Genomic DNA, 17,788 nt, shown 5'->3' on the forward strand with positions numbered 1-17,788 from the left:
CGAAAGTCCTGAGAGGAGCCCAGCCTTTTCCGCCTGCCGCCCCCGGATGGGATGGTTGAGGCCGGGGCCACGCCCCCTCTGCCCCCCTGCGAGGGCATCCTGGGCTTTCTCCCACCGCTTTCCGAGCCCGCTTGCACCTCGGCGATCCCCGACTCCCTTCTTTATGGCGTCGCTCCTGTGCTGTGGGCCGAAGCTGGCCGCCTGCGGCATCGTCCTCAGCGCCTGGGGAGTGATCATGTTGGTGAGGGGACTCCCCGGCAAGGATCGGAGAGGGCCTGAGGGGCTCCGGGCTGGGAGGGCTGGGAGGCGAGGAAACTCTGGGCCGCAGGCAGGCCGGAGGGGCCGGGGATCTACAGGCCCCGGAGAAGGAGACAGACTGAAATTGAAAAATGGGAACTGTTCGAGACCAGCCTGACCAACATGGTGAAACCCCGTCTCTAATAAAAATACAAAAATTAGCCGGGCCTGGTGGCGCCCGCCTGTAATCCCAGCTACTCAGGAGGCTGAGGCAGGAGAATCGCTTGAACCCGGGAGGCGGAGGGTGCAGTGAGCCGAGATCGCGCCACTGCACTCCAGCCTGGGTGACAGAGCGAGACTCCGTCCCCAAAGAAAAAGAAAAAAGGGAACTGGAGCGGAGGGCCCTGGAGTGGGAGGAGCCAGGGCTGGAAAAGGTGGAGACCCCTCAAGGTAGGAGAAACAAGAGCGGGGTTCCTGAGAGATGCTTGAGTTGAATGGAGGACATGGGAGGAAAAGAGAGTGCTTGTTCCAGAAATGTGTAGCTGGGCCTTGTTTTCCCAGTAATCCACCCACCGCCACTTCAAGAAGAAATGATATGAAGAAGTGCCGGTTCTCCCTCCCCTCTTCCGCACTGTCCCGTGATGATGACGCCTCCAGAGAGGACGATAATCTGGGTTCCTGGGAGAGATGGCTTGGTCACTATTCCCACCCTTGCCTCGGCCACTTGTCTCAATGTCACCACCTCACGCCCTGTTCCAGGTGGCTGAGTCCGAATCCAGTAACCACCACCTCGTTTTGGTTAATCTCAGGCTCGGGTGTTGTAGCAACATTGGAAATGGGAGGGGTTTACGAAGTGAACATGAGGTCAGGTGCCTGAATTCAACAGTCTACCCATTCCCCTTTTCCAGATAATGCTCGGAATATTTTTCAATGTCCATTCCGCTGTGTTGATTGAGGACGTTCCCTTCACGGAGAAAGATTTTGAGTAAGTATTCGGGTGGGGGAGGCGGGCTGGGAGCAGGTGGGAGGTGGCGAGGCCTAGGGTCAGAATTACGTCTGGGAGGCCCGGTGCTTAGGGCCCCTAGGTTAGAGGACTTGGAGAGGAGAGCGGCTTTCTTGAGAATGTGGTTAGGAGCCAGGGAGTCAGACCTCAGCGGCCATCCCAAACCCACCACCTTAGGTGTGGCCTCTTTAGGTATTTTACTTTTCTGTGCTTCTCAGTCCACCTCTGCAAAATGGCTATGACAGATCTCACCCCATAGGATGGTCAAGAAGATTGAATAAAGTAATACACGTAACAGCGCCTAAACAGGTGTCGGGCACATAGTGCTCAGAAAATGTTGGCTCCTATTAATGTTTGACCCCTTTGCTTCATTCCCACCCCCAGGAATGGCCCCCAGAACATATACAACCTTTACGAGCAAGTCAGCTACAACTGTTTCATCGCTGCAGGCCTTTACCTCCTCCTCGGAGGCTTCTCTTTCTGCCAAGTTCGGCTCAATAAGCGCAAGGAATACATGGTGCGCTAGGGCCCCGGCGCGTTTCCCCGCTCCAGCCCCTCCTCTATTTAAAGACTCCCTGCACCGCGTCACCCAGGTCGCGTCCCACCCTTGCCGGCGCCCTCTGCGGGACTGGGTTTCCCGGGCGAGAGGCTGAATCCCTTCTCCCATCTCTGGCATCCGGCCCCCGTGGAGAGGGCTGAGGCTGGGGGGCTGTTCCGTCTCTCCACCCTTCGCTGTGTCCCGTATCTCAATAAAGAGAATCTGCTCTCTTAAGCCCTGTGTCTGTGCTTGAGTGGGGGCGAGCACGGGGCTGAGACTAGAGGTCGGCCTCTGCCTGGAAAGTCCCGATCCCTGAGCGGAAGTGGAGTGAAGTGTGGCGCGGAAGTGAGGCGAAGGCTTTCCCCATCGCCTGGGCGCGCCGAGCGGTCTAAGCGACTGCGTCTGATGGGGCGGGGAGCCGCCGGGTTGAGCCTATCCGCTGCGGGGAGGGCGGGACTTCCTGCGCGGGGGCCCGAGCCGCTCCGTCTCCCTGCTCTCCGTGGTCCCGGCTCGCGTGTAGCGGCGGCGGCGGCGTCTCCGTGAGGAGGCGCGCGGGGCCATGACGTCAGCGTCCACAAAGGTTCGACCTCCCTCGCGGACAGCGCTCCCTGGCGGCCACGGGAGGGCGGGCCCCCCACTTGGCTCGCGGCTCTTCCGCCCCGGGCGGGGGGCGGGCGGGAGCCGAGCCTGGGGTGGGGCTAGGGGCTCCGGGCGGGACGGGGAGGGCGGGCGCCGGCCCCCCGTGACGCTGCCCCGCCCCCAGGTCGGAGAGATCTTCTCGGCGGCCGGCGCCGCCTTCACGAAGCTCGGGGAGCTGACGATGCAGCTGCATCCCGTGGCCGACTCTTCTCCTGCGGGGTACGTGAGCCCGGACTGGGACGTGGACGCTGAGAGCGGGCGCTTGGACTCGGTCACAGACACGGACCCTCTCTAGCACAGGGACAGACATTAGTTTCCCTTTGTGCCTGGCACAGCACAGAGTAGGTGTTAATAAATGATCGTTGGATGAGGGAATGAATGACAGATAAAAATACAGACAGGCCCATAGCCCAGACTCCTATTTCACAGTTCTCCCTGCTGCGAACGGGTCGACCACAAACCACCGCCACTCCCAACCACCCCAGTTCATGGAATTCCCCCAGACGGCTGCAGGCTGTGTTGGTGGGTCTGTTTTGAAAAGCCCTTCCTGGCGAGTTGGTTTCAGTGTGCTGTGTACAGCAGCCGTTTAACGTTGATGGTGGAAAGGGATGTCTAAGGTGGAGGTGGTTGTGATTTCTCGTGATTGGGGTCCTCCCGGTTCCCGCAGGGCCTCAAGAGCTTTCCGCCTCCCCTTACGGAGGACCTCTTTATGCATCCGTGGAAGGGGTCCCAGAAATCGGAAGGAGGCGGCTGGTTGGCTGTGGGATGCATAGCCTGTGGGCGGGCTCCACACTCCCCCTCCCATTTTTGCTATCCCCCCTCTCCCCTTCTGACAGTGCGAAGTGGACGGAGACGGAAATAGAGATGCTGAGGGCTGCTGTGAAGCGATTTGGGGACGATCTTAATCACATCAGCTGTGTCATCAAGGAACGGACAGTGTGAGGGAGGGTGGCTGCCAGAAAAGGGCGGGTGGGCAGCCTTCTTCCTCCTTACCCAAGGTTCCATCGTCCTCAGAACTCCTTTCCAGCTCAGCTGCTTCCCTACTTTGTCACTAGTTTTTTAGAATCCCCTTGAGGACCGAAAGAATAGAATTGTCACAGTTGGTCAGAAGTTCCTAAAATGCTGTGGTAATCCTTCCAAGAATGTGAATTTAGGTTGCCTGGGATGCTGTTATTGTATTTGATGATGGAAGTCCCCTGGTTATTTATATAAATGTTTGAGGACCCCACTGCAGTGTTTCCAGGGATATGGTGATCCTGAACTAGTTGATCAGTAAATCTCAATCCACCTGTAAATCACCAAGCTCTACCTGATGTCTCTCCCAGAAGAGAATTAGGAGATGGGCCTTTCCCACTACTCAGTTCAGGGACTCCACTCTCCACACTCCATCCATCCTGAGTGAGTGTAAAACTTCGGGAAAGTGAGAACCCTACCAATGGGTTGGGGCCCCGACCTGGATTCTTATGAAGGGACTCCCAGAACCCCTTCCCCTCCCGTCCCCTCTTCTGTTAGTCTCTCTGATGATGCCTTTCCTAACCTCTTCTCTCTTTTCTTCAGGGCCCAGATAAAGGCCACTGTGAAACGCAAGGTATATGAAGATTCTGGCATCCCCCTTCCAGCTGAGTCACCCAAGAAAGGGCCCAAGAAGGTGGCATCTGGTGTCTTGTCACCTCCTCCAGCTGCCCCTCCTCCCAGCAGCTCCAGTGTCCCTGAGGCCGGGGGTCCCCCCATAAAGAAACAGAAGGCTGGTGAGGGCTGTGGAGTTGCTGCCTAGGGGTTAAAGGTCCCATCTGAGGTTTAGTGAGAGAATTGGGCCTGGGTCAAAGAAGGGTCAGTCTCTCTTCCTGTCCCTGTGGAGGTTCCCAGAGAGGGGCAGAGGGGAGGGGAGAGGAGGCACAAAGCTTTGGGAAGCTTGGGGCTGGGGGAGAGGCTGTCAGGGGAACCTAGAACCTAGCTTATGCCCCCTTCCCAGATGTGACACTCAGTGCTCTGAACGACTCCGATGCCAACAGTGACGTGGTGGATATTGAAGGGCTAGGAGAAACTCCTCCAGCTAAGAAACTCAACTTCGACCAGGGTAGGAGTCCTCCTCCTCCCACACAGCTGACGGGGTTGGGGAGAAAGGGCTCACCTGGATGGCAGGGCACGGTCTCCGCAGGGGCCCCTCCCTTGTATAGGGGTTTCAGAAGAGAAGGTGCTCTCATACACAGCGCAGGGCATTGGATCAGTACGTAGCAGGGTGTTTCAGGGAGGTGGGAGTGGCCTTGGAAGCACACTGGGGGCTCGCTCCATCTCGGCCCATTTTACTTCCTGTTCCAGACAGCCTGACCCTGGATTCTGGCCTTCTCATGACCTCTGCTGATCCTCCTCTCCTCTCCTGCTGAGCCTTCCACCTCTGACCTCTCACTGTTCATGCCGGACCTGTGGATCTCCTGGGACTCCGAGCAAGGCCTGCACGAGAGAGGGCTGAAAGGCTGCTGGGGCTGCCACCTCACTATTCCCGCATAAGCATCTGCCCCCCAACCCCTTTGACCTTCATCTGATGGACATTTTTATACAGAAAACAATAAAGATTTCCCTCTCAGCTTCGTGCTGTCTGCTTAACATTATTAGCAGGAGAGGCCTGTTCCCTCTTCTCTCCTCGGCCCATGGGGGCTCAGCCCCTCCTCGGTAGTTTTCACCACCCTGCCTGGAGCAGCACAGCCAATATTGGCAGACTCGCTTCCCTGTGCCAATATTTCTGTGCTGCTAGAGCCAGGGAAGCTGGGTGTGGGCAACAAAGACTCCACTTTGTTCTCTTGAGGCAGAACTTACTCCCAGGGTCTCTGGCCATCAGTATTCTTGAAACTGCCCTGGAGATTTTAGAGGGGTGCTTACATACCCCACCCTCTCCTTGCCCACCTGGCAAGAAGTTTGTCACAAGGCCCCAGATGTTTTTTGTGTCACTTCTCCAGGATGGCCTCCCAGGGCCAAGCCTCAGCGGTGCCTCCCCCACCCTCGCTCTAACACCACAGTGTGGTTTGGACGTGGCCACAGTGCCGTACAAACCACAGTGTGCTGCTGGGGCGGGAGCAGGACCGGGGTGGGTTGAAAGGAAGAGAGCACATAGCAGTGCTGGGAAGACCCCAGCACCACCTCCAGGAGCAGGGGGATAGAGAAGCCTTAAAAGGCAAACATGGCCCCCAAAAACGTTTGGGAGGAACCAGGGACGGGCTGAGCAGGCAACTGGAAGGCGACGGACCATGGGGATGAGCTCACAGTGTAGTAAGATTGGACCATCTTCCCTCTGTAGGAACTCAGCTCAGGGGATCCCTAGGGTGGGGTCAGAGGCAGAAGAAATAGGGAATGACTGGAGGGGCCAACACACTGCCTCCTGTCTCAGCAAGGGCAGGGACCCAAGGCTTCCTGTGTCCGTCCTTCCTCTCCCTGGGTCAGAACCCAAGAGAAAAGCAAGGAGAGACAGAGGGCCAAGGCCAGCAGGGTTGGGAGTTGGCAGTCCAGAGGTGGTGGGGCCGGAACATGGTTGGGAGAGGGGGGCCGGAAGTCGCCCTGGGCCCTGGGCCTGCCACAAGATGGAGGCCAAAGGCAGGAAATGGAGACCAGGGGGAAGGGGAGCAGCAGAGCCCAGGAAGAGGGCCATCTGGACCTGGGGGGCCAGGTATTCAACCCCCAGTGCTGTTCCCACTCCCCAGGGCCCCTGAGGACCCGAGCCGGCCCCCACAGCAACCTCCATCAGCCCATCCACCAGGCCAGGGCAGGCGGGCCCACCCCAGAGAGCCACGTTTAAGCTGAGACAAACATGCCTCTCCCCACCCCCAACTCCAGGCCTTCCCTCAGCCCTTTTCTCCTGTCCAGGACTTGATTTTTTAAAAACACCCCTCAGAAAGCAAAATCCAAGGGCCAAAACTCCTTTTGCAAATCAAAATATGACCCCCTAAAATCCAGAAGTTATCTTCCTATATCCCATCGCATCTTTTACCACCCCCTCTTCCGACACACCCCCCAAAACTCTTAGCAATCTGAAAGATCCAAGGTGGTGTATGTAAGCAGTCTTTTTAGGCCCCCGAAGATGCCAGACCCCTCCCGGACACCCCTATCTGTCCTCCATCAAATCTTGCCAAGGCCTCCTGCTCCTCCACCACCCTCCATAGCCCCCAAACTAACAGTTGCCCCCAGCTCCCACCTCGGCAGAGCCTTTGTGGGGGGTGAAAGAGAAATTAAACACTATCCTAACGGCTGGGGATGTTGGGGGGCTCTCTGGTCTCAGCCTTTGGTTTCCGTCTGGGGGGCTGCAGTTTAGGGGTATAAGAGAAAGCCTCTCCAATCATCCCCCCAATTCCAAGACTGACAAAGCCAACCCCACCCCAGCACGCACCTCCAAACCTCCCCCCCAACCGCCACGTCTCTCCTGAAAACAGAGGACACTTCCCTCCCCACTTACCTCAGCTACTCTCCCCTGAGATCCTGGTCCCCTATTTTGAAAAGAGCAAAATTTAGGGTGCATCCCTCACATTTGGGGTGCAGGAGAAAGGAGCCGCCCCAGTCGCATCGCTGGCCTCCTTCCTCTCGGCTGGCTCAGGGACTGGGGAGTGCCCTGGGGAGGGGGCACCCCCACAAGAGATCTCAGGAGGGGTTCCTCCACTCCCAGTCAGAATTGGGGACACCCCCCCAAAACCCGTCCCAGCCCATCCGTCTCCAACTCGGCGGGAGAGGCAGCTGCAATGCCCCAGTCAGATTCACCCAACACTACATTCCTCACCCCATCTAGAGGGGTCCCGGGGTCCCCAAAAAATCCCAAAAAAATCTAGGATGTTGGGAGGACGGTCCTGGACTAGCTCCCCAAATTTGGGGTCCTCAGATACCCCCGTTTTTTCAGGAAAATTCCGTCTTTTGCCTGCCTCCCGCCAGCCCTGCTCTGTCCCGATGCCAATTTTGGAAGTCACTCCCTCCTTCCTCCTCCCCGTCTCTCCAGGCCCCCCCCACCGCTCGGGGGCTAGGGTCCAGGACACCTGGCTTCCAGACCGGGGGGAATCACTCCTCAAAGGGCTAGGGGCCAGGAGGTCAAGCTCATTGCCCCTGTCTTAAGGAAGCAGGAAAGCCCGTTCCTCCCTTCCCCTCCCCCCTGGCTGGTCTCCGTGGTGGTTTAGGAAAGCCTGGAGGATTGGAATCTGCCATTGCTGTTGCACAGGCAGTTTTTTTTCTTGGGTTGGGGGGGTGGGCGGTGGGAGGGAGAGAGGGGAGGAGGGCCGAAGAGAGAAGGGACCCAGGCGCGAAGAGCTGGCCTGGCTTACCCTGTAGCCCCGGCTGCCGTGGGGAACCCCTCCCCCCCATCTCACCCACACTCCCAGTCCTCTGTCTGCTTTCTGTTTGGGGCTCATCCTAGAAAATCAGGGTGCAAGAATCACCTCCTTGTACCCCACCAGCACCCCTCCTTGCCACAGTTCCAACAGCACTGCCCTGGTCAGGGGTGCCCACTTGGCCAAGGGACACCCCATTTTTCTCCAACTTCCCCCAAACTAAGGGGTGCTCCCTTAAGAAATTGGGATTCAGAGTCTGAAACCGCCTTTTCTCCCTCTCGTCTCCCTCAAGCCACATAATAATAAAAGGAGATACTACACCCTTTCCAAGTTTCTCCCTTCAAATCCTGGGCTTATTTGGGGGTTCACTAAAGAAACTTCTAGAATCTGGGGTGAGAGGGCACTATAAGCAAAAGACATCCCAAACCAGGGTCCAAATTAAGTGAACTCCCAAATCAGTCTCACCTTATGATTATCCCTTAGCTTCACCAAAAGCAGCCAGAGTGACAAAACACCCCCAAAATAAGAACACCCCAGAACTTTAGTCTCCTGTCCTCGCGGCCCTCACCTTGTTTCTTCCCTGGGGAAAAAGCTTCTTGGGTATCCATGGATACACAGGAATACCCCACGTCTTTCCACTTTGTGGAACGTGAGTGTCCACAAGACTCAAATATAAAAGTTTGCTCCCCCCTCCCAGGACCCCCAATCACAGAAAGCTTCGAACTTGCTCCCAGCTTCCTATAATGTTCCACCTCAAACTAATTTTTAAAACTCCAAATTGAACTTATTCCCCAAATCTAATCTGAGCCTTGAAACTTAGATGGCACCCCAAAATAGACTGCACCCCCAAATCAGCATGAGTACTTTGGTTCTGCTGATAGTCCAAGATGACACAGGTGAGCACAATCTCCAAATTGTGGGTGTCAGAACCCCCAGAACTAATGTAGCTTCAAAGTCAGCCCCATACCTGAAACTTACCATACAGGCCTCAAAGGCTGAATGCAGCCACCGGTGCTCACAATCAAATCAACACCCCATAATAAACGGACACCCCACAACTGATCAAATAATACTCCATCCTGATGCCAAAGGGAGCCCCTAGTCTAATTCTCATCTCCAAGCTGGGCAGAGACCTAAATAACCCTCACATGTCAAAGCCACCTCATCGTCCTGAATTTCCCAGTTCCCGGTTTCTCAGCTGTTCTTTCATGCATTCAAATAAAGACACACTCCGGTCTGAAGGGGAGGGCCCCGGGCCTGATATCCAGCCCCGTGGACCATGGTCGGCCATTCCTGGCCAACTGTACACTCTCCCCAGCCCAAATCCGGGGAGCTTCTGCCTTGCAGCTGGATTCAGTTCTAGCACCCCTTCTCCAAATGAGCTTTGCCTTGCCTGCCCGCAATGTCTCCCGAAACAAAATATGAGGGTGTGATCCATGCCCATCTCTCAGATCAGGGACTTCAAATTAGGGCGGTTAAGCCCCCTCCTGCCCTCTCTCCCTCCTCCTTGTTTTCCCTTCTCGTTTACCCCACCCAATTTTAATGTTCAATTAAAAGTCACCTCCAAAGACATCTGGGTAGCAGTGTCTAGCTTAATTCGAAAAGAAAACCCGGAGTTCCCAGGCTCAGGTCCCGCTTCTTGTCCCACCCATTCCCCTGGCTCCTAAAGCCCGCGATTTCTCACCTCGGGTAGGAACCCCAGCCTGAGGGGAAAGTCCCCTCGGTCTCCTAACTCTAGCTCCCTCCGCCCAGCCCTAGTCCCCTCCTAGGAGACAGAGGTGCAAAATAAACCCGCTTAAAGGGGAGGAGGCTAAAGGTTTCAGCCGCCCAGACCAAATGGATCCTGCGCCCGGGTCTGAGCGCACCCCCGGCCGGGTGGAGACGAGGGGCGAGGCGAGGCCAGTGCTCGGCCGCCCCCTCGTGGAAGGAGCCGCACATTGCCGAGCCTTGCCTACTTGCCGCGCTGGACCCCGGCGTCCCGCCAGCCTCCAAGCGTAGCCGACGGGCGGGTGCCCGAGGCCCTCGTGAGCTGGGATTGGGGGAAAGCGAGCGGGCTTTGGGCGGGAGTCCATCTCTCTGGATCCCTACAAGGACTCAGAAGAGAGTCGGGAGCGAGAGAGGCCGGACGCCTAGGTCTCCCGAGCGTCTCTCGCCCCTCCACCCCCACCTCGGGGCTTTCCCCACCTCCTCGAGGGGAAGCAGCTGGCGGAGCCGTCCGGTCGCAGGACAATGGAAGGAAACCAACTAGAAATCATATCCGCCCTCTCCATACCCCGCCCGGCCAGAGCCCCCCTTTTTGTAGGCCCGGGTAGAGTAGCCTGTCATTCACACCACACCCCCCCCGTCTGAGACCCTACGGGAGCCCACTGTCGTCTGCCCAAACCTGCTGTCTCGTTGGGCTCCCCCTTTTCTCCCTTAACACAGTACAAGAGAGGGAGAGGGGGTTGCCGTATGCACTTTGTCCTGCAGCAAAGGTTGGCTCCTGGCAAACCCTCCCAAAAGCCAACACACCAATTTTCACTGGCCCAGGCCTTCCGACGACTCAGACTCCCGTATTTCCAAACTCGATATCCCTAACCTCCTCCCCAATTCCAATATCCCCGTCCTCGTGTCCACTTGCAGTGACCCAAGACCCCCTACGTTACGACCACCCCTTGTTTCTGAGGTCCCGCCCTCGAGACGGAGACCCCGCCCTGGGCTCGCCATCTGGAGAGCGAGGGAGGAAGGAAGGATACAGACCCAGGCGTTCACCCCACCTCCACCCCCGCCCCCGACATCCCGGCCAGATAAAGGAGCCGAGGCCAAGAGGGGAGAGAGACCCCGCCCCCCTTAAGAAGAGAAGCCGCGGCCCCTGCAGGACGGGGGTAAGAACAAGAGACTGAGGGAGCCAGACTCCTGGGTCCCCCAAGAGGGTAGGAGCTTGTGTGGAGCTTGCCATCAGCAAGCCTGAGTCCCAGAAATTGGGCTAAACTAGGGATTGGGGACTAGATAGGAGTCGCAGAATTCCGTAGTTCGGGGAAGGGAGCCTCGGCTGGGATTTGGAGGTGTGTGGACGGCAGGCCGTGAGATCTCTAGGCAGGGTTGGACACCTGAGACACAGGCGCGCAGAGGGGAGTGGCGGTGCTGGAGGGGCACTGGGGGTCGAACCCAGGGCGATGGGCGCGGGATTCCCCACGCTCGCCAACGACGCCGCGGTGTGGAACCTTCAACTGGCTCCAAGCGCTGTGGGATCTGGAAGAGGCAAGGGAGCGAGGGTGTCGTAGAGGGCAGAATGAACAAGAATTAGGAGGGAGGCTGCGTGTGCCGGGGCCAGGGGCTGGAGGTCCTGGCTCTAGTTGCACCTCGGAAGGAAAAGGCAAACAGAGGAGGGAAGGCGTCTTAGGACTGCCTGGATCCAGAGCACTTTCCACGGCCTCTACAGGCCTGTGTCGCTATGGGTTCTCCCGCCGCCCCGGAGGGAGCGCTGGGCTACGTCCGCGAGTTCACTCGCCACTCCTCCGACGTGCTGGGCAACCTCAACGAGCTGCGCCTGCGCGGGATCCTCACTGACGTCACGCTGCTGGTTGGCGGGCAACCCCTCAGAGCACACAAGGCAGTTCTCATCGCCTGCAGGTTCGAGGGGTGGGGCCTGGGGCGGGGCCAAATGGGAAAGGGGTGGGACCACAGGGCCGTTGAGAGGGAATCCGAAGCCAAGTCTTTCAGAAGCAGGAGGCGGAGCGTCCCAGAATTGGGGGCGGGGTGATAGTGAGGAGGCGGGACTTTTTAGGGGGCGGGGCTTCCTGAAGCTGCGCGTGTCTCCCTTGGTTCCCCAGCCCCCAAAGGACTTATCTGCTCTCTCTCTAGTGGCTTCTTCTATTCAATTTTCCGGGGCCGTGCGGGAGTCGGGGTGGACGTGCTCTCTCTGCCCGGGGGTCCCGAAGCGAGAGGCTTCGCCCCTCTATTGGACTTCATGTACACTTCGCGCCTGCGCCTCTCTCCAGCCACTGCACCAGCAGTCCTAGCGGCCGCCACCTATTTGCAGATGGAGCACGTGGTCCAGGCATGCCACCGCTTCATCCAGGCCAGGTGAGGGACCCTGGCTCGGCGTTCTCTGTGGGTGAGGTGTTAAGGGCAAAGGCAGAGTTTAGGAAATGGCACTAACGTTCATCACACTTTCCCCAGCTATGAACCTCTGGGCATCTCCCTGCGCCCCCTGGAAGCAGAACCCCCAACACCCCCAACGGCCCCTCCACCAGGTAGTCCCAGGCGCTCCGAAGGACACCCAGACCCACCTACTGAATCTCGAAGCTGCAGTCAAGGCCCCCCCAGTCCAGCCAGCCCTGACCCCAAGGCCTGCAACTGGAAAAAGTACAAGTACATCGTGCTAAACTCTCAGGCCTCCCAAGCAGGGAGCCTGGTCGGGGAGAGAAGTTCTGGTCAACCTTGCCCCCAAGCCAGGCTCCCCAGTGGAGATGAGGCCTCCAGCAGCAGCAGCAGCAGCAGCAGCAGCAGCAGCAGCAGCAGCAGCAGCAGCAGCAGCAGCAGCGAAGAAGGACCCATTCCTGGTCCCCAGAGCAGGTACAGAGTCTAGAACCTCAAGAATTTGTCAGAGCTGGCCTCAGCTAGAAGACAGAGTCATTGGGCCTTGATGGTCAGGAGGAAGGGAGATAGGTGGTGGGTTTCAGAGACACTAGCTCACCTTAAGGAGCTGGCCAGAGACCAGGTTTATTCAGCAGGGTGGCACTTGGGCAGTACAATGGATGTGGCTCATTGGTCAACAATATTGGCTCACCCTGAGAGGGCAGGCCTTTGGCTCCAAATTTCCCAGGAGAGAACCCCCACCCCCCAACCGTACAATCTCTTTTAACCCTTTCCTTGCCATCTGCCTAGGCTCTCTCCAACTGCTGCCACTGTGCAGTTCAAATGTGGGGCTCCAGCCAGTACCCCCTACCTCCTCACATCCCAGGCTCAAGACACCTCTGGATCACCCTCTGAATGGGCTCGTCCACTACCGGGTAAGAGCCCCTCTTTCTTGGCTTTTCTCCCGTGACTGCTCCAGGCAAGTTTGTGCCAAAAACTCTCCCAGAAAGGCCTATTCCAATGGTTCCTAAACTTTATTACAAATTAGAATCACCTAGGAAGCTTTTAAATTCCCACTGCCCAGGTCACACTCCATAGATTAAAATATCTGGACATGGGACGAGTCATCAGTATTTTTCTAAAGCTCTCCCAGTGCTTCCAATGAGCAGCAAAGTTTGAGAATTTCTGGCCTATCCCCTTTCAGAGCTGAATGGTCAGCCCAAAGCTTGTCAGGGCCTCTCTGGCAGGCTGTCATTCAGAGTGGTGCAAGTGAGGAGGAGATTTTAGCCAGGCATGGTGGCTCATGCCTGTAATGCCAGCACTTTGGGAGGCCAGTGCAGGAGGATCACTTGAATCCAAGAGCTCAAGGCCAGCCTGGGCAACATAGTCAGATGTGGTCTCTACAAAAAATAAAAATGAAAATTAGCCGGGCACGGTGGTGCGCACCTGTAGTCCCAGCTACTCAGGAGGCTAAAGTGGAAGGATCGTCTGAACCCGGGAGGTGGAGATTGCAGTGAGCCGAGATCACACCACTGCACTCCAGCATAGGCAACACAGCAAGACTCTGTCTCAAAAAAAAAAAAAAAAAAACAGGAGGAGAAACAAAACTCCTAGCAGGGGCCTCCACCTACCACCACTGCTTTTATTTTATTTATTTATTTTTTTGAGACGGAGTCTCACTCTGTGGCCAGGCTGAAGTGCAGTGCCGCAATCTCGGTTCACTACAACCTCCACATCCCAAGTTCAAGCGATTCTCCTGCCTCAGCTTCCCGAGTAGCTGGGACTACAGGCACGTGCCACCACAACCAGCTAATTTTTGTATTTTTAGTAGAGACGAGGTTTCACCATGTTGGCCAGGGTGGTCTCCATCTCTTGACCTTGTGATCCGACCGCCTCGGCCTCCCAAAGTGCTGGGATTACAGTCGTGAGCCACCGTACCTGGCCCCCACCACTGCTATTGAAGAAGAGATTAGCTGAGTACTCGAGTCAGACAGATGTGCAGTCAGATCTGGCTCATCTTAGTATCTTCTTACTTGGCCTTGAGCAAGTCAAACCAGCCCCAGAAGTCTTAACAATAAATTGGGAAAAAGAAAGCCTGCTACTGTGTGGTTTGAGGATTCAGTAGTACCTAGATAGCCCTCATTAATAACTGTGGTTGCCGTCACCCATTCCCCTTCCCAGGAAGTGAATTTTTCAGCTGCCAGAACTGTGAGGCTGTGGCAGGGTGCTCATCGGGGCTGGACTCCTTGGTTCCTGGGGACGAAGACAAACCCTATAAGTGTCAGCTGTGCCGGTCTTCGTTCCGCTACAAGGGCAACCTTGCCAGTCACCGTACAGTGCACACAGGTAGGGAAAGAGAGGGCCCTGGCCTTCAAGCCCACAGCTGTCCTAGGGCAAAGTCCCTGATCTCCCATGTTCCCTGCCTCCAGGGGAAAAGCCTTACCACTGCTCAATCTGCGGAGCCCGTTTTAACCGGCCAGCAAACCTGAAAACGCACAGCCGCATCCATTCGGGAGAGAAGCCGTACAAGTGTGAGACGTGCGGCTCGCGCTTTGTACAGGTACGGAGCCAGTCTCCAAGTGGCTTCCAAGGCAAACCTGCAAGAGGTGGGGTGGGCCAATAGGAAGGGTTCTGTTCCTCCCAGAGGCAGGACTTGAAGTCTCCTCCCTCCCAGGTGGCACATCTGCGGGCGCACGTGCTGATCCACACCGGGGAGAAGCCCTACCCTTGCCCTACCTGCGGAACCCGCTTCCGCCACCTGCAGACCCTCAAGAGCCACGTTCGCATCCACACCGGAGAGAAGCCTTACCACGTGGGTACCCAACCTGGCCTGCCCACTGCCTTAGAATTACCTCTCCTTTGCCTAGGGGTGGGCTCTGAGAGGTGCGGGCCTGGCTGTCCCTAGATCTCTTAGAAATGAGCGGTGGCCGGAAGAGTCCAAGCAAATAAGGGGTGGAGGCTGGGAGTCAGGATGGGCAGGTATAGAAGTGATGCTCCTGGGCTGAGCACTGTTTTCTCAGAGAGGAGCTAAGAAGTGGGAAAACCTTTGCTAAATAAGGCGGGGCCTATCCCCTCAGCCACCCCTGAGGATTTGGGAGGATGTGAGAGTCAAAGAGCTGATCTTCCGCTGGATAGTTCCCACCTGGGAGAGCTGGACGGCCGCCCGGCTCAACACCTGAAAGGTGATTGTGGATGGGGCAGGGCCTGACTTGGCTGTCCTCCCACAGTGCGACCCCTGTGGCCTGCATTTCCGGCACAAGAGTCAACTGCGGCTGCATCTGCGCCAGAAACACGGAGCTGCTACCAACACCAAAGTGCACTACCACATTCTCGGGGGGCCCTAGCTGAGCGCAGGCCCAGACCCCACTTGCTTCCTGCGGGTGGGAAAGCTGCAGGCCCAGGCCTTGCTTCCCTATCAGGCTTGGGCATAGGGGTGTGCTAGGCCACTTTGGTGTCAGAAATTGCCACCATCTTAATTTCTCACTGGGGAGAGCAGGGGTGGCAGATCCTGGCTAGATCTGCCTCTGTTTTGCTGGTCAAAACCTCATCCCCACAAGCCAGATTGTTTCTGAGGAGAGAGCTAGCTAGGGGCTGGGAAAGGGGAGAGATTGGAGTCCTGGTCTCCCTAAGGGAATAGCCCTCCACCTGTGGCCCCCATTGCATTCAGTTTATCTGTAAATATAATTTATTGAGGCCTTTGGGTGGCACCAGGGCCTTCATTCGATTGCATTTCCCACTCCCCTCTTCCACAAGTGTGATTAAAAGTGACCAGAAACACAGAAGGTGAGATCACAGCTCTGCTGGCAGAGATTACTAGCCCTTGGCTCTCTCGTTTGGCTTGGGTATTTTATATTATTTGTCATAACTTTTATCTTTAGAATTGTTCTTTCTCCTGTTTGTTTGCTTGTTAGTTTGTTTAAAATGGAAAAAGGGGTTCTCTGTGTTCTGCCCCTGTAATTCTAGGTCTGGAACCTTTATTTTTTCTAGGGCAGCTCTGGGAACATGCGGGATTGTGGAATTGGGTCAGGAACCCTCTCTGGTATTCTGGATGTTGTAGGTTCTCTAGTGTCTAGAAATGGATACAGACATTTCTCTGTTCTTCAAGGGTGATAGGAACCATTATGTTGAGCCCAAAATGGAAGTAATAATAAATGCCTCCTGGAGGCTGTGGGTGTGGGGGATTCTGTATCTGGATTCCGTATCACTTCACGTGGAGGCTGGCAGGTTTTTCTGCAAGATGGTCCAGAATCTAAAATGTCCCATTAATCTGGTCACTTGGGTTTGGCTCTGCTGTATCCGTCTATAGTGGTAGAGACCCACCAGGGCTCAAGTGGAGTCCATCATCCTCCCATGGGGGCCTGTTCTTAGCACTGAGTTGATCGCTCCATGGGGGAGAGATCAGACATTCCTTATCAGAGATGATGTGACCTTTTCTGACTCTGCCCAGTCTCTACGAATGTTACGGCCTAGGGAAGAATCATGAAACTCTTTAGCTTGATTAGATGGTAAACAGTGTTAACCCATCCTTTACTACAGAGGCATCTGGGTTTGAATGTTACCTGGGGTTCTCTCTATTGAGTTGAGCCCCTTCTTCCTTTGGTGGGTTTTGGACATCTTCTGGCAAGTGTCCAGATGCCAGAACCTTCTTTTCCTCTAGAAGGGATGGTGCTTGGTAACCTTACCTTTTAAAAGCTGGGTCTGTGACCTGGTCTTCCCATCACTGCATTCCTGTCTGGAACCAGTGAATGCATTAGAACCTTCCATAGGAAAAGAAAAGGGGCTGAGTTCCATTCTGGGTTTGCTGTAGTTTGGTCGGGATTATTGTTGGCATTACAGATGTAAAAGATTGACTAGCCCATAGGCCAAAGGCCTGTTCTAGTTGACCAAGTTTCAAGTAGGATTAAGAGGTTGGTTGAGGGGTGCAGTTTCTGGTGTAGGCCAGGTAGGTAGAAAGTGAGGAACAGGGTTGCCTCTTGGCTGGGTGGAGTCTCTGAAATGTTAGAAGAAGCGCTGAAGCCTTGATTGATAGTTCTGCCCCTTGTTGCCCTGGGGCCTATTTGATTATGGGACAAGGGTAGAAAGTAAGAAGCACTTTTGAATTTGTGGGGTAGAACTTCAACAATAAGTCAGTTCTAGTGGCTGTCGCCTGGGGACTAGTGAGAAAGCTACTCTTCTCCCTCTTCCCTCTTTCTCCCCATGGCCCCACTGCAGAATTAAAGAAGGAAGAAGGGAAGGCGGAGGAGTCTATAAGAAGGAATCATGATTTCTATTTAGCAGATTGGATGGGCAGGTGGAGAATGCCTGGGGGTAGAAATGTTAGATCTTGCAACATCAGATCCTTGGAATAAAGAAGCCTCTCTGTGCTGCCTGCTGTGTCCTGGGTTCTTGCTTTGGGGGACTCGGGGAGCGAGGAAGAGAGCTCTTCCCCCTGGATAACATCTTGGATTCTGTACCATTCCACTGTCCCTTCCCACCAGACATTTTAAATGGTCCTCGTTGTCCCCTTCCCTGCCCTTGCCTTCCTGCTCATTGTGTAGGAACCAGTGACTTCATGAAGTTTCTCCGGAGCCACCTGCATCCTGCTGCTCTGAAGTCACTTCCTGCCTGAGGTGTGGAGGCGGCAGGGAGAAACCAGGAAGCCACTAATAATATCAAGAGGCCGGGGCGTGCATCTGTGCTGGAGATCTTAATGCTCGGGACATGCCTCCATCACCAAGGAAAATGGATAAGACTTGGGTCCCGTAAAGACCACAGGGGCTGGAGGTGGCACTGAGAAGACTGAGTTAGAACTAACGGGCCAGCCCACCCTCCCCCAGCAAGGGTATCTTGAATCTATCCAGGGTCCAGTGCATGCATCTCTCCCACCCTTTCCCCTGTCCTGTGTGTGTGCTGGGTGCAGAGGTCACTAATTCTGATGTTACCTTCCTCTGGGCCTTAAATTCCTCATCTGTGAAAAAGTCAGTTACCATGATCTCTGCAGCTACCTCCAACATTGAAAGTTTGTAGTTGTCTTAA

At 55.8% G+C, this 17,788-nt stretch overlaps 3 protein-coding genes and 2 non-coding genes across 14 annotated transcripts; 3 read left to right on the plus strand and 2 right to left on the minus strand.

Moving 5' to 3' along the window:
* Nucleotides 1–46: 46 nt before the first annotated feature.
* On the plus strand, nt 47–2,012 carry RNASEK (ribonuclease K). 2 transcript variants are annotated; one of them, XM_003315339.5, is made up of 3 exons: nt 47–241; nt 1,146–1,222; nt 1,625–2,012. In XM_003315339.5, exons 1-3 carry the CDS (start codon nt 47–49, stop codon nt 1,764–1,766), a joined length of 414 nt encoding a protein of 137 aa, XP_003315387.1. In that variant the 3' UTR covers nt 1,767–2,012. The 2 variants fall into 2 exon arrangements, with proteins under 2 accessions (XP_003315387.1, XP_054526770.1); XM_054670795.2 differs by having other exon boundaries at nt 52–237.
* A 95-nt stretch (nt 2,013–2,107) lies between these two features.
* On the plus strand, nt 2,108–5,001 carry C17H17orf49 (chromosome 17 C17orf49 homolog). Of its 5 annotated transcripts, none has more exons than XM_009431709.4 (6): nt 2,108–2,358; nt 2,542–2,636; nt 3,254–3,355; nt 3,975–4,165; nt 4,390–4,494; nt 4,741–5,001. In XM_009431709.4, exons 1-6 carry the CDS (start codon nt 2,338–2,340, stop codon nt 4,743–4,745), a joined length of 519 nt encoding a protein of 172 aa, XP_009429984.1. In that variant the 5' UTR covers nt 2,108–2,337; the 3' UTR covers nt 4,746–5,001. The 5 variants fall into 5 exon arrangements, with proteins under 5 accessions (XP_009429984.1, XP_003953015.1, XP_009429985.1 ...); XM_003952966.4 differs by having other exon boundaries at nt 2,113–2,358; nt 4,737–5,001; XM_009431710.5 differs by lacking the exon at nt 3,254–3,355 and having other exon boundaries at nt 2,211–2,358; nt 4,737–5,001.
* Nucleotides 5,002–5,096: 95 nt separating this feature from the next.
* Nucleotides 5,097–5,182, minus strand: MIR195 (microRNA mir-195). Its single transcript, NR_035701.1, has one exon. It is a non-coding gene; the product is annotated as a microRNA mir-195 (primary transcript).
* Nucleotides 5,183–5,412: 230 nt separating this feature from the next.
* MIR497 (microRNA mir-497) lies at nt 5,413–5,481 on the minus strand. The gene has a single exon (NR_036026.1). It is a non-coding gene; the product is annotated as a microRNA mir-497 (primary transcript).
* Nucleotides 5,482–9,679: 4,198 nt separating this feature from the next.
* BCL6B (BCL6B transcription repressor) lies at nt 9,680–17,788 on the plus strand. 5 transcript variants are annotated; one of them, XM_511982.9, is made up of 9 exons: nt 9,680–10,578; nt 11,136–11,326; nt 11,558–11,779; nt 11,876–12,271; nt 12,584–12,708; nt 13,955–14,119; nt 14,203–14,333; nt 14,448–14,585; nt 15,001–17,141. In XM_511982.9, the coding sequence occupies exons 2-9, from the start codon at nt 11,148–11,150 to the stop codon at nt 15,115–15,117; spliced, it is 1,473 nt and encodes a 490-aa protein (XP_511982.6). In that variant the 5' UTR covers nt 9,680–10,578; nt 11,136–11,147; the 3' UTR covers nt 15,118–17,141. The 5 variants fall into 5 exon arrangements, with proteins under 5 accessions (XP_511982.6, XP_063655601.1, XP_009429989.4 ...); XM_063799531.1 differs by lacking the exon at nt 15,001–17,141 and adding an exon at nt 17,311–17,788 and having other exon boundaries at nt 10,453–10,578; XM_009431715.5 differs by having other exon boundaries at nt 10,515–11,326; nt 11,876–12,175; nt 12,206–12,271.

The sequence above is a fragment of the Pan troglodytes genome, chromosome 19, assembly GCF_028858775.2.
Source record: "Pan troglodytes isolate AG18354 chromosome 19, NHGRI_mPanTro3-v2.0_pri, whole genome shotgun sequence".
In the NCBI taxonomy this organism is placed as follows: domain Eukaryota; kingdom Metazoa; phylum Chordata; class Mammalia; order Primates; family Hominidae; genus Pan; species Pan troglodytes.

Bases quoted from the DNA above. Each gene is read 5' to 3' on its own strand.
- RNASEK (XM_003315339.5), top strand. From the start codon at position 47: ATGGGATGGTTGAGGCCGGGGCCACGCCCCCTCTGCCCCCCTGCGAGG. The intron at 242-1,145 runs GTGAGGGGACTC...CCCCTTTTCCAG, and splicing joins CCTGGGGAGTGATCATGTTG to ATAATGCTCGGAATATTTTT. The intron at 1,223-1,624 runs GTAAGTATTCGG...TCCCACCCCCAG, and splicing joins TTCACGGAGAAAGATTTTGA to GAATGGCCCCCAGAACATAT.
- C17H17orf49 (XM_003952966.4), top strand. From the start codon at position 2,338: ATGACGTCAGCGTCCACAAAG. The intron at 2,359-2,541 runs GTTCGACCTCCC...CCCCGCCCCCAG, and splicing joins TGACGTCAGCGTCCACAAAG to GTCGGAGAGATCTTCTCGGC. The intron at 2,637-3,253 runs GTACGTGAGCCC...CCCTTCTGACAG, and splicing joins GCCGACTCTTCTCCTGCGGG to TGCGAAGTGGACGGAGACGG.
- BCL6B (XM_511982.9), top strand. From the start codon at position 11,148: ATGGGTTCTCCCGCCGCCCCGGAGGGAGCGCTGGGCTACGTCCGCGAG. The intron at 12,272-12,583 runs GTACAGAGTCTA...CCATCTGCCTAG, and splicing joins ATTCCTGGTCCCCAGAGCAG to GCTCTCTCCAACTGCTGCCA. The intron at 14,334-14,447 runs GTACGGAGCCAG...CCTCCCTCCCAG, and splicing joins GCGGCTCGCGCTTTGTACAG to GTGGCACATCTGCGGGCGCA.